The following is a 26,510-nucleotide window of genomic DNA, read 5'->3' as shown; positions in this document are numbered from 1 at the left end:
GGGCCACTCAAGGTCATTCAGAGACTTGTCCCGAAGCCAATTGTGCGTTGTCTTGGCTGTGTGCTTAGGGTCGTTGTCCTGTTGGAAGGTGAACCTTCACCTCAGTCTGAGGTCGTGAGCGCTGTAGAGCAGGTTTTCATCATGGATCTCTTTCTTTACTCCGTTCATCTTTCCCTCAATCCTGACTAGTCTCCCAGTCCCTGCTGCTGAAAAACATCCCCACAGTATGATGCTGCCACCACCATGCTTCACCGTAGGGATGGTACCAGGTTTCCTTCAGATGTGACGCTTGGCATTCAGGCCAAAGAGTTCAATTTTGGTTTCATCAGACCAGAGAATTTTGTTTCTCATGGTCTGAGAGTCCTTTAGGTGCCTTTTGGAAAACTGCAAGCAGGCTGTCATGTGCCTCTTACTGAGGAGTGGCTTCCGTCTGGCCACTCTACCATAAAGGCTTGATCGGTGGAGTGGTGCAGAGATGGCTGTCCTTCTGGTAGGTTCTCCCATCTCCACAAAGGAACTCTGGAGCTCTATCAGAACGACCATCGGGTTCTTCTCCCCCGATTGCTCAGTTTGGCCGCGTGGCCAGCTCTTGGAAGAGTCTTGGTGGTTCCAAACTTATTCCATTTAAGAATGATGATGGGCACTGTGTTCTTGGAGACCTTCAATGCTGCAGACATGTTTTTGGTACCCTTCCCCAGATATGTGCCTCGACCCAATCCTGTCTCAGAGCTCTACGGACAATTCCTTGGATCTCATGGCTTGGTTTTTGCTCTGACATGCACTGTCAACTGTGGGACCGTTTGTGGCTTTTCAAATCATATCCAATCAATTTAATTTACCACATCTGGACTCCAATGAAGTTGTAGAAACATCTCAAGGAGGATCAATGGAAACAGGATGCACCTGAGCTCAATTTCGAGTCTCTCATAGCAAGGGCTCTGAATACTTATATAAATAAGGTGTGTGTGTGTGTGTGTGTGTGTGTGTGTGTGTGTGTGTGTGTGTGTGTGTGTGTGTGTGTGTGTGTGTGTGTGTGTGTGTGTGTGTGTGTGTGTGTGTGTGTGTGTACAAATGTATGTACATTTGCCAAATGTTCTAAAAACCTGTTTTCACTTTCTTAGTAAGGATTATTGTGAGTAGAATGATGAGGGAAATAAACAATTCAATACATTTTAGAATAAGGCTGTAACATAACTAAATATGGAAAAGGGGGTCTGAATACTTTCCTAATATACTGTATACAGTGTCCCTTTCACCAATAAAGCAAAGCCATCAGCCTGAGAAACCACAGCATGCCAGACCTCTCTGACATGAATTGTGATCAGTGAAAAATCTAGGTGTTGAGTCTAGAATGTCAAATTATAGGAGACTAATTTGATCATAAAACATGCAGATGACAGAGAGAAAGGATGCTCTTGAAAGGATATTGCACCTTGATTATCTAATCTCATGTAAATTCATTGTCCAAATTCAATAAAAACCACTGGGGATTCGAGTGCCTCCCATTCAACGCACGCGCAGCGCTCTACATTATTATGCCATTTTCAACATGCTGCTTTGCTGTAAGTAAAAACAGTCAGTGGTCTCGTTACAGGCGTACAGGCTCAGGAGTGTCTCTCTCTTTGAGAATAGTATTCATTACAGTACTGTGGCCTTCCTTTGATTGCATTAGGACCTACTCCTCCTGTCTTCTGTCCTAATGCAGTGCCTGGCCCTGTTCCAAGCCAGTCCATGAAAGCCACACCGTTTGAGGATCGGATCTTCCTTTACTGGAAGGAACCACTGGAGCCCAATGGGATCATAACTCAGTATGAGGTAATGAAGGACTATGGCCAGGGGGATCGGTGGGGTGAGGGGAGAGGTGGGGGAAGGGAGAGGTGGAGGGAGAGAGGTGAGGTGAGGGAGCGAGGGAGAAGGGGAGAGGTGGGGGAGGGATGGGAGGAGGAAGTGGGGGGAGGGGAGGGGAGAGGTGGGAAGAGGGAGATTAGAAGGGGAGGGTTGGCAGAGGTGGGGGGGGGGGGGGGGGGTTCGATGGTAGACAAGCCTGTCTAGGATCCACATGGGGTTTGTATATCTAAACCATATTTCACAGGTTTTTTTAATCTTTACTATCCCTCTGGAAACCAGCACAGATGAGTGAAAAACGTCCTGTTCCTTTTTCATATAGGACTATGGTGGAAATACTGTAACTCTAAAAGGGGAGTGTGGGTTTTAAAGGGAACTCATTGTATGCTACTGTTGTAAAATACTATTTTCAGTACTTCTTAGTGACAGTATGAAGGTGTACTGATCATTGAATGGTTTGTATTTTTAAAGTTAATAACCCACAATGATTCATAGCTTGTGTGCAGTGGGGAGAATCTGAAGAAACATTTTTTAATTCTCAAGTGTTATCCAGCTTTAGGAATATGAGAACACTGACCCACATAATCCAAGGGAATGTGGATTATAGTGCCCACAAAGCTCATTACTAAACTAAGGAACCTGGGACTAAACACCTCTCTCTGCAACTGGATCCTGGACTTCCTGACGGGCTGCCCCGGGGTGGTAAGGGCAGGCAACAACACACTTGCCACGCTGATTTTCAACACGGGGGCCCCTAAGCGGTGTGTGCTTAGTCCCCTTCTGTACCCCCTGTTCACCCACAATTGCATGGCCAAGCACGACTCCAACACCATCATTAAGTTTTCTGATGACACAACAGTAGGACTGATCACCGACAATGATGAGACAGCCTATAGGGAGATCAGAAACCTGTCAGTGTGGGGCCAGGACAACAACTTGTCCCTCAATGTGTGCAAGACAAAAGAGATGATCGTGGACTACGTTCACCCACATTCACATCGACAGGCTGTAATTAGAGCGGGTGGAGAGTTTCTTCACCAACAAACTATCATGGTCCAAACACACCAAGACAATTGTAAAGAGGGCACGACAAAACAGGAGACTGAAAAGATTTGGCATGGGTCCCCTGATCTTCAAAAAGTTCTTCAGCTGCACCATCGAGAGCATCCTGACCGGATGCATAACTGCCCGGTATGGCAACTGCTCATCCTCCGACTGTAAGGAGCTACATAGGGTATTGCGTACGGACCAGTACATCCCTGGGGCCAAGCTTCCTACCATCCAGGACCTACAGTACCAGTCAAAAGTTTGGACACCTACTCATTCCAGGGTTTTCTTTGTTTTTACTATTTTATACATTGTAGAATAATAGTGAAGACATCAAAACTATGAAATAACACATATGGAATTATGTAGTAACCAAAAAAGTGTTAAACAAATCTAAATATATTTTATATTTGAGATTCTTCAAAGTAGCCACCCTTTGCTTTGATGATAGCGTTGCACACTCTTGGCAACCTTGAATGTGTCCAAACGTTTGACGGCAACTGTATATACTAGGTGGTGTCAGAGGGAGGCCCCAAAGATTGTCCAAGACTCCAGTCACCCAAGTCATAGAATGTTCTCTCTCCTACCGCACGGCAATCGGTACCGGAGCACCAAATCTAGGTCCAAGAGGCTCCTTAACAGCTTCTAACCCCAAGCCATATGACTGCTGAGCAATTAATCAAATGGCCACCCGGACTATTTATATTGACCCCCCCCCCCCCCTGTTTTTACATTGCTGCTGCCAACTGTTTAATATCTATGCATAGTCACCTGCATGCACAAATTACATCGACTAACCAGTACCCTCGCACATTGACTCGGTAACCCCTGTATAAAGCATCTTGTTATTTTATTGTTACTTTTTTACTTCAGTTTATTTAGTAAATATTTTCTTAACTCTATTTCTTGACCTGCATTGTTGGTTCAGGGCTTCTAAGTAAGCATTTCACTGTAAGTTCTACACCTGTTGTTTTCGGCACGTGACAAATACAATTTGATTTGATGTACATCTTCAATCAGATGATATAACAAAGTTCTGTACAGAAACCCAGCCTAAAACCCCAAACAGCAAGCAATGCAGGTGTAGAAGCACGGTGGCTAGGAAAAACTCCCTAGAAAGGCCAAAACCTAGGAGGAAACCTAGAGAGGAACCAGGCTATGAGGGCTGGCCAGTCCTCTTCTGGCTGTGCCGGGTGGACATTTTTAACAGAACATGGCCAAGATGTTCAAATGTTCATAAATTTCCAGCATGGTTAAATAATAATAATCACAGTAGTTGTCAAGGGTGCAGAAAGTCAATACCTCAGGAGTAAATGTCAGTTGGCTCTTGCTGTCACTAGAGAGTTGAAAACAGCAAGTCTGGGACAGGTAGCACGTCCGGTGAACAGGTCAGGGTTCCATAGCCGCAGGCAGAACAGTTGAAACTGCAGCAGCAGCACGGCCAGGTGGACTGGGGACAGCAAGGAGTTATCATGCCAGGTAGTCCTGAGGTATGGTCCTAGGGCTCAGGTCCTCCGAGAGAGAGAAAGAAAAAGAGAGAGAATTAGAGAGAGCATACTTAAATTCACCCAGGACACCGGATATAACACGAGAAGTACTCCAGATATAACAGACTGATCCTAGCCCCCGACACATAAACTACTGCAGCATTAATACTGGAGGCTGAGACAGGTAGCGGTCTGGAGACACTGTGGCCCCATCCGATGATACCCCTGGACAGGACCAAACAGGCAGGATATAACCCCACCCACTTTGCCAAAGCACAGCCCCCACACCACTAGAGGGATATCTTCAACCACCAACTTACCATCCTGAGACAAGGCAGAGTATAGCCCACAAAGATCTCTGCCATGGCACAACCCAGGGGAGGTGCCAACCCAGACAGAAAGATCACGTCAGTGACTCAACCCACTCAAGTGACGCACCCCTCCTAGGGACGGCATGGAAGAGCACCAGTAAGCCAGTGACTCAGCCCCTGTAATAGGGTTAGAGTCAGAGAAGGGAACCGGCCAGGCAGAGGCAGCAAGGGCAGTTAGTTCCTCAAGAGCCTTTCCGTTCACCTTCACACTCCTGGGCCAGACTACACTCAATCATAGGACCTATGAAATAACACATATGGAATTATGTAGTAACCAAAAAAGTGAATCTTCAGTAAAGACTTAAAGGTTGAGACTGAGTCTGCGTCTCTCACATGGGTAGGCAGACCATTCCATAAAAAATGGAGCTCTATAGGAGAAAGCCCTGCCTCCAGCTGTTTGCTTAGAAATTCTAGGGAAAATTAGGAGGCCTGCGTCTTGTGACCGTAGCGTACGTGTAGGTTTGTACGGCAGGAAAGATTAGTTAGGAGCAAGCCCATGTAATGCTTTGTAGGTTAGCAGTAAAACCTTGAAATCAGCCATTGCCTTAACAGGAAGCCAGTGTAGGGAGGCTAGCACTGGAGTAATATGATCAAATATTTTGGTTCTAGTCAGGATTCTAGCAGCCGTATTTAGCACTAACTGAAGTTTATTTAGTGCTTTATCCAGGTAGCCGGAAAGTAGAGAATTGGGACCTAGAACAAGCATCTCTGTTTTGTTTAAAAGTTTAAAAGTAGAACGTTTTCAGCCATCCACTTCCTTTTGTCTGAAACATAGGCTTCTTGCAAGGGCAATTTTGGGGCTTCACCATGTTTCATTGAAATGTATAGCTTTGTGTCATCTGCATAGCAGTGAAAGTTAACATTATGTTTTCGAATTACATCCCCAAGATGTAAAATATATAGTGAAAACAATAGTGGTCCTAAAACGGAACCTCGAGGAACACCGAAATTTACAGTTGATTTGTCAGAGGACAAACCATTCACAGAGACAAACTGATATCTTTCCGACAGATAAAATCTAGCCAGGCCAGAACTTGTCCGTGTAGACCAATTTGGGTTTCCAATCTCTCCAAAAGAATGTGGTGATCGATGGTATCAAAAGCAGCATTAAGGTCCAGGAGCACGAGAACAGATGCAGAGCCTCGATCTGACGCCATTAAAAGGTAATTTACCACCTTGACAAGTGCAGTCTCAGTGCTATAATGGGGTCTAAAACCAGACTGAAGCATTTCGTATACATTGTTTGTCTTCAGGAAGGCAGTGTGTTGCTGCCGATAGTTTTTTATATTTTCTGGGTCAAGGTTTGGCTTTTTAAAGAGAGGATTTATTGCTGCCACTTTTAGTGAGTTTGGTACACATCCAGTGGATAGAGAGACGTTTAACATGACACACATACTACATAATGCCATGGGAAGTCACATACTCAACTATATTATCACACATTTTAGTTCAGGCTTACAAGTGTTAACATATGCATTCCATATCCATAAGTTATGGCTGGGCGGCATACTGCATTTTATGATATACCGGTATTGATGCAGGGACCGGTTTGGGTTTTTACTTTACCTTCTATACTAGTATTTGAATGTTTGGTTTGTTAAAACTACTTGGCACCACACGTCCCGCTAGGGCACCTCCCCCCACTGCTCAACTGACACAGTAGCACACAGAACGCAAAAAATATTCTTAGAAATATTTAACCTCCACACATTAACAAGTCCAATAGCTCAAATGAAAGATAAACACCTTGTTCATCTAGCCACCAAGTCAGATTTCTAAAATGTTTTACGGCGAAAACATAGCACATATTTATGTCAAACCACCACCAAAGATAGGCTAATTTACATAGCCATTTTGTAGAACAATAGATGCAATCACAAAAGCAGGATTAAAAGTAAAATAATTCACTAACCTTTTGAAAGTCTTCATCAGATGACAGGAATAGGACATGTTATACAGTACATTTATGTTTTTTTCAATAATATGCTAATTATATCCATAAATCACGGTTTACATAGAAGGTCATGGCTAAAAAATGCTACAACAATGCCTGGAGAAATTATGGTAACTCTGCCAGATAACAGAAATACACATCATAAACGTTGACTAAATATACATGTTCTACATATACTTAGAAAGATACACTTCTTCTTAATAAAACAGCGGTGTTACATTTATTTTTAACTTTACAGATTTCGTTCACTAGGCTGTAATGTGAGTCGGCGCTCAGGAATTAGCATTTTGGCTCCTCCACAGAAACCCAAATTTAACACATAAATGTTCCCTTACCTTTGCTGTTCTTCCATCAGAAGACCTGGAAGGGTTTATACTTACCAAAAACAGCTTTAGTTTTGAAGTCTGTGTCTTTCGGTTATCAAACACGACATATTTCGGTTGAAATGCAGCCAAAAAGTGAAGTTAGTTCGCACCAAAACGTCGAAATTACATATTATATGTCGACTAAACTTGTCAAACTTGGTTCAGAACACAGCGTTAGCATGCTATATAGCTTCACCGCAATTCTCAGGACAAAGAGAAACACACGCATCGTTTAATCAATCTTGAAAGAAAGACAGCACAGGCGCAGATTGCGCGTGAGAGTAACCTGTATTCTCGCGCGACCGAAAGGATTCGGCCGTCATTAATCTCGTGAACTTGCGATTCACACAATGAGAAGCCCCATTGAAAGCGGACACCGCGCTGAAGGCATAGGAAGTGTTCCCAGGACCGTAGGTGCTTGGGAAGGGTGGGGGCGATGACGTCAAAGTTGGGCCAACTTTTTGGATGACAAGAGAGAGTTTGGGAGAATGAGTGCCCTGAGAGTTCTGCTTTACTTACAGACATAATTTAAACGGTTTTAGAAGCTTTAGAGTGTTTTCTATTCAATAATATTTATTCTATGCATATATTAGCAATTTTTTACTATGTTTACTATGGGCACGCATTTCACCAACGGGGGCAGTATTCTGCCCTAGCCTTAACAGGTTTTAAATGTGATACGCCATGTGTAATGTCAATTTTTATAGTTTACTTTGCTACTTGAGTCATCTCTCTCTGCTCTTTCTCTCTGTGCCACTTTCCACAGACCTAGCCAGGCCCCCTGTCACTCAAGGAGCGCATTTGATGTCCCTCAACCACGAGATACTTGTGTTCAGTCTGCTTGGTCAATGCAGCACATGCAACAATGTTGATGACAATGACGCTGTTTTCACTTTTCACTCCACTAGCGTTGTATAATGACACTATTAGTTTGTGTTTCTTAAATCAGCAAACAGCTAGTTTGTCTTTTCTTAGCATATTTCCCTAAATCTTGTGAGATGCTAATGCAAATAGCTTGAAACCTAGCTAATAAATGTACTGATAAGAGCAAACGTAGCTAGCTAATACAGCCTGATAATAACGGTGAGGGTGTAAACCTAAATCAGCATGTTGTTTGTGCAACCGTGTCTTCTAAATCAACATATTCTTGCTTTGCATATTCCTCTTTATCTACATGAAGTATCTAAGAGAGAACATGCAATGTAGCCAAAGCTTATAGTGTCCTCTAGGAAACACTTATCAACACTTTAGTTCCTACCCTGTCACAATAACTCCTCCTTGCATTTTAATTATTTGTCATCTCAAACAACTCTGTATTCAATGTGCCCACTATTATATTCTAACTATATAATAAGAATAGTCATTCTATTTCCATTTTTTCCAACAGTTTTGCTCTAATTTGCAAGTCAAATCGCAATTGCAACATTTGGTTGAAAATAAGTCCTAGATTGTTTGCCCATATCGTACAGCCCTACGTGGCAGTGTGGAAATTATCTCAATTGAGCAGTGGTGCAAAGTAATTAAGTAAAAATACTTTAACGTACTTCTTAAGTCATTTGTTTTTTGTTATCTGTACTTTACTTTTACTATTTTTCTTTTTGACAACTTTTACTTCACTCATTCCTAATGAAAATACTATACTATTTACTCCACACATTTTCCCTGACACCTAAAAGTACTCGTTAAATTTTGAATGCTTAGCAGGACAGGAAAATGGTCCAATTCACGCACTTGTCAAGAGGACATCCCTGGTCATCTACTTCCTCTGATCTGGAGGACTCAAACGCTTTGTTTGTAAATTATGTCTGAGTGTTGGAGTGTGTCGTCCGTAAATAAATAAAAAATGGTGCCATCTGGTTTCCTTAATGATTTAAAAAATGATTCATACATTTTATCAATTACTTTTACTTTTGATGCTTACGTATATTTAAAACCAAATGCAGGAATGATAAAAGTGCTGAAATTGGTTTTTGTGGAAGTTGAATTGAACAGTATAAAAGAATCAGAATGGAGAAAGACTCATTGAAATCACTTAGAATGTATGTATTGCCACCCTGGAATCACTCACTACTCATAAAGCAAATGTAGAACTTTTATTATTCAAAAACTAAAAATATTGCCAAATACCGTCCAATTTTGTTAAAATACCATGATATTTTGCACATATCGCCCAGCCGTACCTCAAGTCAATACACAATGTAGAAAAATCACTCAAAAACACTCTCATTTGTTGTACTTTGCTACGTATGTGCATTCCACCTACTTAAACACAGATAAAGTTTCTACCACGGCATAATGTTACAGAAAGTCTGTAACCATTCGCATGAACACTTTTCAACAGCTCATTAGGTAAATATTGTATGTCCCTCTCCTCTCCCTTCCCTAACAGATCGCCTACAGTGGTATTCGGTCCTTTGACCCCTCGGTGCCAATAATGCGCCCCCCTCTGATCGTGTCTCTGCCCTGGAACACTTCTCACCACGTCTTCAACCAGCTGCACCCTGGCACCACCTACCAGTTCATCATTCGAGCCAGCACCGTCAAGGGCTTCGGCCCCCCGACCACACTCAACGTCACCACCAACATCTCAGGTACATTTATTTAACATTTATTTATCCAGGAAGTCCCATTGAGGTCAGAAGATCTATTTTAGAAGGGAAAACTGGCCAAGAGAATCCTCCTTAGTATGGTAGAGTATGTATGCAGTATAATGGCTGTAGTGTTACAGCTGCTAGACTATTAATAGTGCTACCAGAGCAAATATTGTTTATTAATCAAGTCAAATTAAATTGATGCATAATGTAGTTGTTGTCTTATGACATTCCTGCTTGTTGTTGTTTTGGTAAAAAGGGTCTGGTAGCGCAGCAGGTTCAAATAGCATCTAGGAAGCAAATTAACCAGAATGGGGTAACAAAAAAATTGGTTGGGTTATGGGTTGGTTCGCTTATCGGTTTTCTGAGCAATTTCTACCATGATACTAAGCACAGCACTGAGATATCTCTCAGTCATTTTGATCGTGTCAGACTCCGTTCCGTAATGGAATATCTGGATGCTCTGTACCTGTTGGAGTAATTTTCTGAAGAACACATTTTTCCCAATTCTAATCTTGGCAGCACTCAACATGTCCTAGACCGGGATGTATTTGGAATCTGTTGAAATGACAGCCTAGGACCTCATTAGATGATAAAAGCTTCCTTAATGGAAAATGAGGCCAGTAACCTTTCTTTAAATAAGAGGAGCCTGGTGCTTTTTGCGCTAAGCGCCTACTTCAAAGATATGTAATGTACGTAATGTAGATGTAATCACGCAGTTCCTGCGTTTTGGCAAAACTGCTATTGTCAATTTGTCAGGTTGCAATTCCCAGAAGTGTTTTAGAAAACATGTTCCAAGCAGGAAATATTATTATTATTATTTTCTTTTTTTACTTTGCAGTGCTATATTAAAGTTCAGCCAAATTAAACATAATGTGTCCTGATAGAGCATGCCTTTCTCAAGACTTCAACATATTACACCCCATTGCCGACAATTTCTGTTCCTCCTCCTGTGATTTTGCACTAAATTCTTGTCTGTCTGGTGTGCTTTTTCCCCATAGCCCCAACACTGGAAGAGTATGATGGGTCCGAGGCGTTTCTGAATGAAACGGCCACCACCATCACCGTTCTACTGAAGCCCGCTCAGGCCAAAGGTGCCCCTATCAGGTGAGAGAACTAATGCCTGGCTTTTTTTTGTCCAAGAGTTCCGTCTAGTCATTTTAATGAAGGTCATCCATCTGTTTACCAGGACATCTCTGTCAGGACGTTTGTGTTGTGTCGCTCCCTGTAGCACATCCCACAAATAGAGAGAACAGTACTGGGTAATGTCTACAGAGACAGGGAATTTACATATTCAGGTCCATGGCCCTGCCGATCTCCATTTGATTTGGCCATTGTTGGCCTGTGCCTTTTCATTTCCTCTCCCCTATCACAATCGGCAGGGATGGAGTTGAAGGTACTTGTCATAAAGAGGATTTGGAGAGAACTCTTTGTGCTCAGATTCAGTAAATCACCTATTATGCAGCCAGGCCTGTTCTTTGATTGTGAAATTGGAGGGGCTGTGTATTGAAAGGGAAAGAACAACAGCCCTGATAACAAAACCACCTGACTGCATTTCTTTCTCACAAGCACTCACTCAGTATATGTGGCAGTTGTAGCTAATATGTCACACCCACTTCTAATTTTTGAGCAAATGTTTTTGGGTGTTTTTTTTCTGGAATACAGATTTTGTGTACAGTATAATGCTACAAATATCATAAAGACTAATTGGATAGTCAGATATCAAATATGCAATGGAGGGTGGTGTTAGCAAAGTACGAGGAAACATACTACGACTAGGATTATGTCATGCTTTTACCAGCTTGAAGGATTTAGGTGCATCAACGAAACAATGATGTGTGTTATCAAAGGGATCGTTTAATTTGACTCGTTTTGGCAGTGCTCCGTAAAACTGGCCAAGCTCTGATGGAAGCCGATTGGCTAATCACGCAGCAGGTCTGTGTAGCGGTAATTTAGAGAGGGTTGGTTAAGGTGTGTATGAGAGATTGAGTTATAGCGAGCCTCAGGCCATTTGTCCAGGTAATTTGTAACATTTTGTCATTGACAAGCAGTACAGAGTAGAGGAAAGAGCCCGAGCACTCACCCTATTTTGGTGGAAGAGAATTTTGTGTCCATCTGCGACCGGCATTATGGAGTGTCACTTGTATTTTAGATCTGCGGTGCTTTGAGCTAAAATAGGAGCTATGGAAGGTCAGGGATGTGGAGATGGCTGTCAGGGCACTTGGGCGATAATGGTGAGGGAAGGGCGGTCAGGGGGACAGAGATACGCCCCTGGGCAGTCATTACCAAGGGTGGGAGGAGGGGTCGCGCTCTCTGAGCGGAACTAAGGGTAGTGAAGTCTAGGAGGTGGCTCTGAGCTGTGGATGCGGAAGGAAGGTAGGTCTGCCATGTTTACAGCTCCATGAGTGTGTGAAGGGGCTTCTCCTTGCCCTGCACTGTGTTAATAAGTTGCCCTGCACTGTGTTAATAAGTTGCCCTGCACTGTGTTAATAAGTTGCCCTGCACTGTGTTAATAAGTTGCCCTGCACTGTGTTAATAAGTTGCCCTGCACTGTGTTAATAAGTTGCCCTGGCACTGTGGTCCCGCCACATTAACAAAGACCCTCAGGGGGAGAGATGAAGTACAGCAGTGTGACTCTGAAATACAAATGATAGACCTGACCTGTTACTCTCTGTTACTCTGGAGGTTCATCAACTCCCATTCAGGGGGATTTCTCTACAGCCTCCCAGTCTGAGAGAATGGATTGTTATTAGTTAAAGGCCATGTGCAGATAAAGGGGCTCTGGTAGAAATGGCAAGGCCTGTAGCGTACGACGTTGCCAAGCCAGGGCTCATTCCAAGTGTTAAGCTCATTTGGCATGCCCTCTCTGTGCTCCGTGAAGTGAGAGATTGCTTTAAGATTAGCCTGCCTTTTGTTTGGCTAGCTGGCTTTGTTTGCTTGTGTTGTTTTGTGGGGACTGATTGCCTGTGATGTTTTGTCCCTCCTCAGCGCTTATCAGATCGTGGTGGAGGAGCTGAACCCACATCGCACACGCAGGGAGGCCAGCTCCGTGGACTGCTACCAGGTCCCAGTCCCCTTCCACAGTGCCTCCAGTGGTGGCTCGTCTTATTACTTTGCGGCAGAACTGCCACCAGGGAACCTTCCCGAACCCTCTCCGTTCACGGTGGGCGACAACAAGACGTACCATGGCTTCTGGAACCCTCCACTCACCCCCAGGAAGAACTATAATATCTACTTCCAGGCCGTCAGCAGTGTGGAGAAGGTGAATATACACCACTTTCGGCCAATAGGACCCTCTAATGTTCCCTCATTGGGTTATTGGGGTTTTAAATATGTCTTAAAACTGAATTGTACATTGAGGAGCATTGTTTTCCCACCCCCCTTTGATAACCTACTACTGTTCATTAGTTTTCCTTTTATGTAGTTTGTTCCTGTTTCTCATGTTGAACTGATTTGTATTATTTTATTTTGTTTTGTTTCACAGGAATCAAAAACACAATGTCTGAGACTTGCAACAAAAGGTAAGAGTTTTCTTTTTGTTTATTTATACAACAAAATAAGTTCTTCTTGCCCAATATCATTTAATTGACTGTACATTACAGTTGGATTTCAATCACTTTTCCCAGTAGCCAATAAATGCCCACTCTCTTGCTCAGATAAAGAACTGTTACGTGATAATGCGTGTGTCACTTTATCTTCCAAGAGAATTGTCGTGCAGCGAGAATCTGGATTGAGGCGGAATTAAGGAAAGCTTATTTATTTGTGATATGTGCGCTTGTAAAGCACCTTTCTCTGGTGAACAGCTTGTGTCTGTGAGAACAGGGGGCTAGCAGGGCCAATCCTTCTGATTTAACAGACAGAGAGAGAGAGAGAGGGTTTTTATCATAAAGCCATGCTGTTGGTTTTTAGTGATTAAGAGGGAGTGGTCATTAAATTGATATAATTCCTACAGTGCCAGCTCATCTGTGGCGTAAATCGAAGGGAAATGGGTTGGCAATTTATGGACTCTGTCCTCTGGCTTTGCACTATTGAAATTACCTGCATTATAGATTATGGACAACATTTATGCTGAACATGCATTTTCCGAAGTGCATTGGAGTAACTGGCCAAGTATTTCAAGTGCTTATGGCCATGTCTTACTACAATTAATTAAATGGCCAGTAAGTTCAGCTTCAGTATCTCATTCAAAAGTTAGTTGGCCAGGCTAAATAGTACAATAGTCCCATCAAGTCATCAGGACAGTTCCACCCTACTCCAGCAACAACTTTATTTCTACTAGAAGGTATGAAAACTAGGAGGTATGAAACAAGCAAAACCCTACTATTTTTCAGTGGAGAGCTATATGAAGATATTGCTAATGGCAAAGCATTTCATGATCTCGGATGTCAGCCTAAGGTGGCTGCTAATGCTAATATGCCAGATGTAACTTGTATTAACCATGTATTAACTCTATAATCACCCATCAATAACACTATGCCTGAAGAAATTAGCTTAGCTGCATCAGGTTTCAAAAAATGCTATGCTAGGCTATGCTTGCTAGGAATGACATGCTGCCATCCACCACATGACATCACAGATACAGTTGAAGTCGGAAGTTTACATGCACTTTGGTTGGAGTCATTAAAACTTGTTTTAACAATTGTTTACAGACAGATTATTTCACTAATAATTCACTATCACAATTCTAGTGGGTCAGAAGTTTACATACACTAAGTTGACTGTGCCTTGAAACAGCTTGGAAAATTCCATAAAATGATGTCATAGCTTTAGAAGCTGTGGATGCATTTCAAGGTCTACCTTCAAACTCAGTACCTCTTTGCTTGACATCATGGGAAATCAAAAAAAAATCAGCCAAGACCTCAGAAAAAAAATAGTTGACCTCCACAAGTCTGGTTCATCCTTGGGAGCAATTTCCAAATGCCTGAAGGTACCACATTCATCTGTGCAAACAATAGTACGCAAGTATAAACACCATGGGACCATGCAGCCGTCATACCGCTCAGGAAGGAGACGCGTTCTGTCTCATAGAGATGAACGTACTTTGGGGAGAAAAGTGCAAATCATATCCAGAACAACAGCAAAGGACCTTGTGAAGATGCTGGAGGTACAGGTTCAAAAGTATCTATATCCACAGTAAAACGAGTCCTATATTGACAAAACCTGAAAAGCCGCTCAGCAAGGAAGAAGCCACTGCTCCAAAAGCCAGACTACGGTTTGCAACTGTACATGGGGACAAAGATCGTACTTTTGGAGAAATGTCCTCTGGTCTGATGAAACAAAAAATAGAACTGTTTGGCCATAATGACCATTGTTATGTTTGGAGGAAAAAGGTAGGAGGCTTGCAAGCCGAAGAACACCACCCCAACCGTGAAGCACGGGGGTAGTAGCATCATGCTGTGGGGGTCCTTTGCTGCAGGAGGGACTGGTGCACTTCACAAAATAGATGGCAGGATGAGGAGGGGAAATTATGTGGATATATTGAAGCAACATCTCAAGACATCAGTCAGGAAGTTAAAGCTTGGTTGCAAATGGGTCTTCCAAATGGACAATGACCCCAAGCATACTTCCAAAGTTGTGGCTTAAGGACAACAAAGTCCAGGTGTTGGAGTGGCCATCACAAAGCCCTGACCTCAATCCTAGAAAATGTGTGGGCAAAACTGAAAAAGCGTGTGCGAGCAAGGAGGACTACAGACCTGACTCAGTTACACCAGCTCTGTCAGGAGGAATGGGCCAAAATTCACCCAACTTATTGTGGGAATCTTGTGGTAGGCTACCCGAAACGTTTGACCCAAGTTCAACAATTTAGATGCAATGCTACCAAATACCAATTGAGTGTATGTAAACTTCTGACCCACTGGGAATGTGATGAACGAAATAAAAGCTGAAATAAATCATTCTTTCTACTATTATTCTGACATTTTAAATTCTTAAAATAAAGTGGTGATCCTAACTGCCCTAAGACAGGGATTTTTACTAGGATTCAATGTCAGGAATGGTAAAAAACTGAGTTTAAATGTATTTGGCTAACGTGTATGTAAACCTCCGACATCAACTGTAGATGGGATGATGATGTCACCCCGAAGGGTGTACTACCACTAAATATATGAATTTAGCTTTATTTCTATGCGTATCAATTAGACTCATATTTATGCATTTAATGTTTCTGCTTAATAATCAGTTAAGATTTTTTGAAAGGCCAAACTTAGAAATCTGCCCACATATACTATTAGATTATCAGACATGGAAAGTGTTGTATTCATAACGCTTAAACAGCTGGCTGTGCATTAACACACCAGGGCTTGGATTTGTTGTGCCTTTGAAAGATCGGAGAGACCGTACTGTTGTTCATACTGTTCTCTCATATAGGCCTATTTCCTTATTATTACCGGATTTAGCTACATTTGATATTCTCCTTCTCCCTGTCATGAAATTGATGTGACACTGACAACAAGGACACGCATAATTGTGACACTAATAATAATCAGCCACAGTTAAGTCACTTCATACTGTAAGAGCGTGTTGATGTGGCCAATGCGTTCTCTGCCACAGCCATGATAAAACATATCGCACTATTTTTCCATCCTCTCTCAACAACGTTGTTTAGTCCTAACAATAATCGACCCTTTTCCCAGAACTGTGTCGTGCTCAGAAATTCAAGTAGCCCAGTGTGTGTCCATGCAGTATCCACTTGGAGTACAGTGTATGTAGTCTTTGCCCACTTGTGCCGATCTCACTCACTCCATCCTTGATACATTATATGCCAGATGCGCTCTCATTCTCTGAATTGAAAACCACCTTAATTGCCCTAACTTAATTGGATATGAAAGTGTTGTTGTTTTTTGGTTGTACTGCTTGTCATGAATTATTTTCCCCGTACAAATGTCTCCGAAGCGCATTGGCCCGGAGGTTGTCAAACCAATCCAGACAGAATTTGATAAGGGCTCCGCCGTGTAGCCTACCATTAGGAATGAAAATAGATTTTCATTTTAAGCAGTGAGTTTTATCTTCAAAATGGTTGTAATCCAATTCCATTTGATTTTCCTCTGGTATTTTTTCATGAATATATCTCTACCTCTGACAGAAACATAAGTATTCTTGAAGCGAGATGGGGATTATGTCTCAAGCAATACCATAAAACATTTGACACCGGGCTGAGGAACTGATTAATAACCTTTTAACTGGTGTCAACATCTATTGTGAAACCTGCTCTGCTATCAAGGCTATTGTTTTTCTTGTTGCGCTCAATATTACATTTGTTATAGTACTCTTTATGGTATAGTCTGGCTGTTGCATGTAAAACATTGAGTGGATTAATGTGTATTATTTGCCTGTCAGATGATTTAATACTGTTTTACAATCTAAAAAAGAAACCAGAAAAAATGGTGACAAATTTCTGACTGAGGCAAAGGCTCTACTTTCATCTTCTCTTCGTCCCATAATAAGGCTGCAGTGGTAAGCAAACATTGACAGAAAAACACATAGCTCTATCATATCAATGACTTGGTTATTATCACCATGGGGTCAAGTTCAGGTATACTCTGAGCCGATCCAAACAATCTAGTCTGTCGCTGATATTTTCCAGAATGTTTTTGAAGCTGACTTAAATACTGGAAAATGGTTTCTGTACCATCATTTTCCCACTACAATAGCATGGCTAAAGTGAGGGTGAAAGAGCTGTCAAACAGAGAGAAGGGATAGTAGCTGTAGGTGTTTAAGTGTTGAAGCCAGCGGCGTGGCCAGTGGGTGACAACGTGAGAGACAAGGACAGTTTGTCCCGCTCCTTTGGGACACATGTTCTGTAGACATCCGTCTCCTTCCAACCTGATAGCGAGAGGGAGAGATTTGGGAGGCAAACGAGAGCTGGGGGGGCTCACTGTCAAGCACAACAGACAGTCCCAAAGGACCTTCCCCCCTCGCTTCTATAGCCCCCCCATACACTGACAGAGATCTGGGTTTAAGCCCCAGAGACTACCTCCTTTCTGCTACGTACATCCAACTTTCTGTTCCTAGATGTGTTTTAGTGGATGTTAGACATGCTCTCTAAAGTGGTTTCGTCCATCCACAACGTTAGGGTTCACGCCAATTACAGATGATGTTTTACGAGCAAAGCAGATTAGTTTCAGGAATAAAGAAAGCTACAGTATGGGACCACCAAACATTCCAGCACAGTCTTTCCAACTGAAATAGTCAGTTCGCTCTATTTTATTTTATTTTTTTACCTTTATTTAACTAGGCAAGTCAGTTAAGAACAAATTCTTATTTTCAATGACGGCCTTAGAACAGTGGGTTAACTGCCTGTTCTGGGGCAGAACGACAGATTTGTACCTAGTCAGCTCAGGGGTTTGAACTTGCAACCTTCCGGTTACTAGTCCAACTCTCTAACCACTAGGCTACCCTGCCTATTTGTAAAGGTTATCGCAACCTGTTCCCAGAGGGGGGGGGGGGGGGGGGGGGGGTAGTGTGGTAGTGATGGTAGTCTGTCTTAGGAGGAGGTCTGTGGAAGATTGTTCTTTCCCCAGGGTGGGTTAGTGTTAGTGAAATACAGAATAGTGGTCCCTTTAGTGACACAGATGCCAGTTTGTTGTTGTTTTCTCCCTTGATAGAAACTAGGCCATTGAATTGACCCTGAGGAATAATGGCTTGAGTGCTGGCTGAAGATGGGCTTTTCCCAGGCATCCCATTGTATCAGTCTCCGTAAAGAACCTCCGTTTGATCTGAGGATGGATGAGATGGGAGTCGTCATATCTTCCATTCCTTTCACTGCTGTTGGTTATCATTCAGCTGTTGATATAAAAGGACTACATTATTGTATGAATAAAGTACTAGGTTCAGCGTTGTATAGGGATATAATTATCCTTTGACATCATATTTGCCCTGCAGGTTGGAGTGCAGGGGTCAGGAGATAAAGGACTTGCATCAAGAAATGACGTACATTTTAGAAATTGTGCAATGGTCTCAGTCTACTGTAGGAAGGGCATTTCACTAAGTGCTAGGAGACCATAAAAGGAAGGATTATGCTTTACTTGGGTTTTTATGTGTTTTGCAATAGAAAGAGGATTATGGCGTTTGTATATCTCAAAAGCAAAATAATACAATACATCAGAGGCAACATGATCAATGTAGAGATATTTTGTTTTTTTCAACTTTTCTGATTGGTACATAGTTTTGTATTGGTTAACCTTTGACAGTATTTACGTATGCCCCTATTTGTAAACAGTTTAGCAAATAACATGCTGTGTTATCATATTATTTTCTTTGTTTTCTAATGAGTATCCAAACCCAATGCTTTACAGTAGTTAATGGCTTTGAAGTTTTTGAAAATATTAAAAGACAAAAGATAGTGAATTTATACTTTTAATATCTTGTGGGACCATGGGGGTATGAAACATAATTAGAAATTATATTCTAACGGCATTTACAAGAAAACCCAATTTAATCAGGACATTAGTGTGTGTAGAACCAGTGCACAAAGATAGTATACGGTAATGGAAATATGAATGTATTTAAATATGAGTAGGCTATTGGTCTTTGTCTTTTTATGTCGTGGTATGGCTCAATTTGGAAGACGTCTGAATGAAAGTGTGAAGTGTATATATCATGTGTGATGGGAAAACCAATCCCTGTTCGAGTGGACCACCATCTGGTCAAGTGAAGTAATCATTATGGTCAAACATTATGAACAAACATTATGATCAAAGGAAGTATAGTTCTGCTGGAAGAGACTCACTTTTGCACAATGCCCTTTGAAAAGGGTTGTGTTTCCCGGTCAAAACGACAACAAACGTTCACCTTATTAATTAACATTTGTTTCTAACCTGTCACCTAGGAGCTACAGAGGAACCAGAGGTGATCCCGGACCCAGCCAAGCAGACAGACAGGGTGGTGAAGATTGCTGGCATCAGTGCTGGGGTGCTGGTTTTCATCCTACTGGTGCTGGTGGCCATCCTTCTGGTCAAGAAGAGGTGAGTGGAGCGTCGTAAATAGTAGACACTGTGTTACTGGCTCTATGCTAGCATAGCATACCTACACACCATGAGAACAACTCCATCCCATGTCATCAACATAACCATGACTCTCAGCGGAGGCTGGGCTGGACTATCAGACAGCCTTCACAATGGGGGGGGGGGGGGGGGGGGGGGGGGGGGGGGAGAGGAGAGGAGGGAGGAACGGGGGGGGTGAGAGGAGGGAGGAGAGGGGGGGGGGGAGAGGAGGGAGGAGGGGGGGTGAGAGGAGGGTGGAGAGGGGTGGGTGAGAGGAGGGAGGGGGGGGGGGAGAGGAGAGGAGGGAGGAACGGGGGGGGTGAGAGGAGGGAGGAGAGGGGGGGGGGGAGAGGAGGGAGGAGGGGGGGTGAGAGGAGGGAGGGTGAGAGGAGGGAGGAAAGGGGGGGTGAGAGGAGAGGGGGAGACGAGACTACAGTATTGTATGTTATTGTTTATGCAGTGTCAAGACCATGTTATGACAAACTCTGGTAAAACAGCATTACATATAGTCAGCTTTACCAGAGTTTGTCATAACATGGTTTGGTAGAGAGTTGGATTGAGTTTCAAGGGGAAGCAGGCAGAGTACTGGACATGACTTAGATGAGGAGGACCCATAAGGCTTATCTCTCAGAGTAGCACAGTGAACTTTGGAGCATACAGATTTCCCCAGGTTTTCTGAAAATGTTCAGAGAATTTCATCTTTATATCTGAAGTGGCTGGTCTGAAAAGCTGTGTAACATACCCAGGATTATTTGGCTTTGCTGAGTTTTGGAGGTGATTTGAACTCACACAAGTGCATACCAGTGGTGAGCAATACTAATAGACTTTTCTTTGCTGAGAAGTGGAACATTTCTTTGAAGTCTTTGAGGTGTCTTAATTTAATAGCTATTCCAATGTGTTTTACTGTGGTTTTTCACTGCAGTTTATTAAGATTTCTGCTTTTATGCTGTTTTTCCACAGAAAAAGTTGGCAGCTTTTTGTTGAGGGTTGCATTCTGGATACATACTATAATAACAATATTGAGCTGTGCTCAGTTTGTGCTAGCCTCAAGTTTTATTCATTTTGTCACTCGCTTACCTTCTCATCCCACTCAGTAATGCTTGGAGCTGCTTCATTCAAGACTCATTCAGAATGTTGTTTACTGCTTGGTAATTACAGTTTAGCTCTATGTATCTTTCCTGGCCTTTATTTTGTAGGATTTGACTGTGTTGACCATCTAAATGCATCAAAGTCAATAATTGTGTAACTTCCAGCCCCCAGTAGAGAGTGGATTGAGCCTATATTAATTCCTGTGCTATGTTAGTGGGAGTCCAAGCTCAACATACTTTTACTCTACTATACTTTTCTGTTAGTATTCATTAACATTTTCCTAATTGGACAAGTTATAGGGGAATGGACTGTATTTTGGAAGGTTATATATAATCCGAAACCTCTGATGTTGTCTAAATGCTACTTTTCTTTTTAGTCATGGAGGCTTTACTACGAAGAATTGGTCAGTCAGGTGTGTACACACACACACACACACACACACACACACACACACACACACACACACACACACACACACACACACACACACACACACACACACACACACACACACACACACACACACACTCTCTCTCTTTCTCTCTCTCTCTCTCTCTCTCTCTCTCTCTCTCTCTCTCTCTCTTTCTCTCTCTCTCTCTCTCTCTCTCTCTCTCTCTCTCTCTCTCTCTCTCTCTCTCTCTCTCTCTCTCTCTCTTTCTCTCTCTCTCTCTTTCTCTCTTTCTCTCTCTCTCTCTCTCTCTCTCTCTCTCTCTCTCTCTCTCTCTCTCTCTCTCTCTCTCTCTCTCTCTCTCTCTCTCTCTCTCGCTCTCTCTCTCTCTCTCTCTCTCTCTCTCTCTCGCTCTCTCTCTCTCTCGTTTTACTAACCTTGTAGGGACACACAATTGATTCCCATTCAAAATGCTATTTTCCCTAACCCTAACCTTCGCTACAAAATATCAACTTAACCCTAAACCAAACTTAACTCCTAAACCTAACCTTTTTCCTTGTGGGGTCTGGCAACATGTCCCCAGTTGTTTATTATTATTTTTTATTTTTTTACTATTCTTGTGAGTACTTCTGGTCCCCACAAGTATAGTTAAACATTTACACACACACACACACACACACACACACACACACACACACACACACACACACACACACACACACACACACACACACACACACACACACACACACACTCAGTTGGGGTCATGCAGAGGAGGCAGGTTGTAGAGATCAGGGTGTTTGGGGCCTTGAGAGAGCAAATTGTGTTGCGCTGTAATTACTTTGTGAATCTCCTATCGATTTTGTTCAGTTTTTCAGATAAGGTTTTATAATGAACGCTGGCAAACTGAACTGTCTCCTGCACCTGTGATGAATACTTTGGAAAGAAATTGAGATTGTTTTAAAGGGAAAAAATAAATAACTTATCCTCAGTCGGAGCACATCTCTACATGCTGATCAGGTGTAGCAGGAAAGATGTGCGGAGAGGAGCCCTTACTCTGCACACCTTTTCTCTCTTTGTATGACACATGGCACCATCGTGTGGCCATTTAGCAGAATGACAGTTTGAAATATCCCTATAGAACTATTACCAGGTACTGTAAGTAAGAATATACATCTTTGTTGTCTCACATATTTAACAAAGATTCTGACACCCACATACAATGCATGGGTCATTGATGAAAGCTTTTTCAACCAATGTGTTTTCAGGTTAGATTTACACAAAAGTGATCTACACAGTATCTAATGATCCAGGTTAAACAAACACACCCCAATGAACTTGAATGACATTAGTGCCTATCATCTGTGGGGTTCAAGAGAAGTGAATTTGAATGAGACTGATGAATGAGAGGTGCTTATACACCTGTTCCTGATAGAGATATCTGTAACGTTGTGGTTCTGTTCAGTGTTGGACAGTCATGCGGTGCCTGTGACTACTGATGAGTGAGGCTTTCAAATGAATCTTAATTGGCAGAGCAGCCTCTGTGTCTCTGTAAATGTTCTGCCAATTAAGGAATCATTCCTAACGACCACTGCTCATTTACAGCCGTCTCCCTCCTAATTTCCCCTTCCATCCCCCTTCCATACCCCGATCCATAACCTTTCAACTTCAGAGAAAGCTCATTCTGCCACAGGTCATTCCTTATCTCCTTTCTCCCCTTTCCCTTCCTTCATGCTTTTTCCCCTCCATTTTCTTCACTGGGTATTGTTGATTTAGTGGAGCTGGTACAGGCTTCCTTTGTGAAGATAAAAGGAAAAGGTCAGGTTATAAAGTGAGTCTTTTCTCTCTTGTCGTGAGTGACAGATGTGTGGGTTGAGTAATAATAACTAAGTTTCCCTTTCTCTGATATTGAAAGAAAGTTACTTTTCAACGATGTTCTTCTGGATCAAATCTAAAGGAGTGGCTTTTGAATTATAGTTAAGTATTCTACAGTAAGTCTGGCAGATTCAAACCCCTTTGTTCAGTATTACAAACAATTGGTTTGTGTTGGTTTGGTGTTGGTGTACTATTGTAGTTGTATAGTAGTTCAGGTTTGTAATAGAATCTATTCCCTGTGGTTTAGAATATTTTTCAGAGAGGTGGGAGGGGGTTCATTTCATTGAATGCTTTTCATATCAGACATTGGCGTTAATTACAGTGCCTGCTTTTGAGTTTTTGGATGGCTTCCTGGTTTGTAATTACAGCCTGGAAAAGGACTGGTGTTTGGAGCGATGGGGCACATTGGGTGCTAATGAGCCATAAACTCCTAATCCCATTGGAATGGATTAAAAGTACTGATGGTAATTGAATTCTGAAATATGACTAATGTCCCTATGTCCCCAAAGTAAAGAGAAAGCTTGTGAAAATCAATAAAAAAGGGAGATATAGATTTGTATAAGATATAACTAGTTAGCGTAACGTGTTGTGGGTGTCTTGAGTGGAGTTAATGTTGTTGGTGCTATAGACACCCAGGTGTAGTAATCAACTAGACAGCCTCTATCGGTTTATTCTAGAGATAATTAGAGGTCTATTTCTCTCTCTCACACACACTGACCCTGTGTGTCTGAATCTCTCTTCCTCTTGTTAGTTGCACCGAGTTTCTTTTCTTCCAAAATCAGGTGACCAGTAGAGTAGAACTCAATGATGCACAACGCAATGTAGGTCAATGAAGTGGATATTGGGATCTCGTAGTTGCTTTGCACGGAAACAATGGAGGTTGAGGCCAAAACATACACGCAGTGGCAACATTTGGATGCTTCTTTTATTTAAATTTTACTTGCACATTATCTTCAATTATACTTTTATTTTCATCTTCATTTAGGAAAGTTGTGAGTTCATATCGGATGATTACATTACAAACACTAGTTACTGAGGAGATCAATACTTATGTGCAAGACACAACTCATTGATCTAATACAATAATGAATCTGTGGTTCCCTTATTGAACAGAACCTATAAAAGATACTGCATCTTTAAAATGGTGGTCCATGACATTGCTTGTTTTCCAGGTAGCAAGAAGCTTGTTCTTTAGTTTGGCGCAATTTGTTTTGCAGCTGTGTTTCTCCACAATGCTTATCAAGACTTTTCTTTTCATATGTAACACCGTTGCCTTTGTGAGTCCAATCTTCAAACTGTCTGACTGTCCATGTGAATGAGACAGTATTTAATGCATGACATTAATGATTCTGCCCAATTCCAAATTCAACCAGAACAAATAGATGAACTATTTGCATATTTGTAAGGATAATAATTTCTCAATATGAATTAATGCATGTAAAAATTGAATTCTAACATTAGGAAGTTAATTGATAGAGATTTAATTTTGTTGTCTTGCACCTTTTTCTGCTTTTGTTGATCCGACTGATTCACACTTTGCATTCACCAATATCTCTTCATCCTGCTGTCTCTGATTTGCGTGCCAGGAGGAGCTACTATTCTTACTCATATTACCTGTAAGTAAACAGACAAACAACAACAAAACAGAAACAAACAAACCCAAAATACAATGAGTGCACTTGTCCTTGGTTAGTTATGTAGTGTTTTAAAGATGCAGTATCCTTTTTTCAAGTGAAAACCCATATCGCTCAAAACCAATTGCCATTGCCATTGACCAGCTCAAACATGCTTCGAAACACTCTCCAAACCAAAGTCATGATGACCAAAAGCGGTGTTATTTGAAAAAAGAATGCTGCACTTTGTGTCCTGTGTTCAATCTGAGTGCATGTGGTTGTATGTATGTCAGTAACTCATGCATTTCATTACTCTTCTTCATCTCCTGGACCTCCTTTGTCCATTGAAAGGATACGGGGTAAACTGTGTGCTTCTACACGTGCACACTGTTTGTGTTGTATGTCTTTTATATTTCATAAGCCCTTTCCAATTGGTTGCTCTGAATGTTGGTTGCAGAAGGTTTCCTCTTTGGTTTGGTGTAGGATCATCTTCTGCTGTGATGCTGCTGTAGACAGTAGACAGTCATCTCCACACTGTGGTGCTTTCCACTTGCTAAGGGCTGAAAAATAAAACCTCCCCAATCTGTTGTCCTGACAAGTCTGCCGATGCTCTCACATGCTCTCCCATTCGACATTCTTGCCATTTCACCCTCGCCTCTGTGAGTGTTTTTTTTATGCTACACAGGCCTCGCATTTACCTCCCCACTCCTCTCATTTTTGTATTTCTCACAATCATGTTTCATTTCATACCTAGAAGTGACACTCAACCTCAAGTGAAGTCAAGTGAATGAGTCTTTACAGAATTTCAGAGGTTATTCCCCCAGATTGAGGATACTTTTTTCTTCACTCTCTCTCTCTCTCTCCCATGAAAATGAAAGACTGTATCAGCTGCAGAGTGAACATCTTATGCTGGCTTCGGATAGTCCATTCATGCAATGTTAGGATATTACATTTCTTAGCCCCCCCTGGGGGACATTTAGCCAATTATATCCTGTTAAGTTGGAATAATTGAACAGCTGAAAGTTACCAATAATTAACCTTAAAATGGTCAATCTGTTGTTCCCAACGGGAAAGAGAGGTATCCCACAGTTTGCCACTATCAAAGGTCATTAAAAGATACAACATGGGCACTGGATCATTTTCTCACGGCTCTTGGTAAAATTGACCCTGCTGTGCATACCTATTTTGGACCCACTTCAAATGCATGATGGGCAGAAATGAGTATATTCTGCCTATAATTGTCATTTTACTAGAACTGTATGAAATTATACAATTTGACATCTTTCTCCTGCTGTCCACCCATCTGTCTCTTCTCTAGTACAAAGAGACCTCCTTTCAATTTCACTAGAGCGGCTCCTTAGTAACCTCATCTCAATGCTTTCATCTAACTGCGAACTGCAATCAGAGGATAATTTGTACTGCAGCACCTTTCTTCAGGGTGCACGCAAAGTGGAATTAGGAACTAGGAATAGAATAGAGTGGGAATGTGTTTTCATCGCAGTGCTCCTTTTTACAATACAAATGTAGAGAAACCGGCACAGTCGTAATTGCCCTTGAAATAAAAGCCTCCCAGTCTTGCAGATGTTCAATCAGCTTTTCTCAACCAGGGGCCAATGAGGGAGTGTGCACACAATCAGTTAAATCGGTCAAACCATTTGGTATATCAATCTTGTTAATCTATAAACCCTATCTACTCCTGTCCAGAAGAAATGATAATGAGACAATCAACCAGACAGTGAGTCCCCAGATTTCAGAATGTCTTGTCAGAACCCAGATTGGAAATGAGATACGGCAACCTCTCACCTTAGCATGAAGCATATGCCTTTCCCCTTCCAAGCAGAAGTTACTCCTGCATGATTTCGATGCTTGAAATTGGACCCTTTTAGATTTCCCCTATATTTCTGC

General features: G+C 42.0%; 1 protein-coding gene across 16 annotated transcripts in view; it reads left to right on the top strand.

Moving 5' to 3' along the window:
- The window catches only part of LOC109900694 (receptor-type tyrosine-protein phosphatase kappa), a 162,726-nt gene that overhangs the window by 119,805 nt on the left and 16,411 nt on the right, over window positions 1-26,510 (top strand). For 8 of the 16 annotated variants that reach the window (XM_031837085.1, XM_031837093.1, XM_031837088.1 and 5 more), the window contains exons 9-16: window positions 1,706-1,815; window positions 9,459-9,660; window positions 10,662-10,767; window positions 12,649-12,922; window positions 13,145-13,181; window positions 19,487-19,622; window positions 21,106-21,141; window positions 24,579-24,608. In XM_031837085.1, the coding sequence (XP_031692945.1) occupies window positions 1,706-1,815; window positions 9,459-9,660; window positions 10,662-10,767; window positions 12,649-12,922; window positions 13,145-13,181; window positions 19,487-19,622; window positions 21,106-21,141; window positions 24,579-24,608 (931 nt within the window). The remainder of the gene's footprint in view (window positions 1-1,705; window positions 1,816-9,458; window positions 9,661-10,661; window positions 10,768-12,648; window positions 12,923-13,144; window positions 13,182-19,486; window positions 19,623-21,105; window positions 21,142-24,578; window positions 24,609-26,510) is intronic. The other 8 variants (XM_031837097.1, XM_031837096.1, XM_031837092.1 and 5 more) reach the window with 2 other exon arrangements.

The sequence above is a fragment of the Oncorhynchus kisutch genome, linkage group LG12 (genome assembly GCF_002021735.2).
Source record: "Oncorhynchus kisutch isolate 150728-3 linkage group LG12, Okis_V2, whole genome shotgun sequence".
NCBI lineage: Eukaryota > Metazoa > Chordata > Actinopteri > Salmoniformes > Salmonidae > Oncorhynchus > Oncorhynchus kisutch.
Note: the sequence above shows the minus strand (reverse complement) of the source record. Positions and strands in the feature narration are given on the sequence as shown.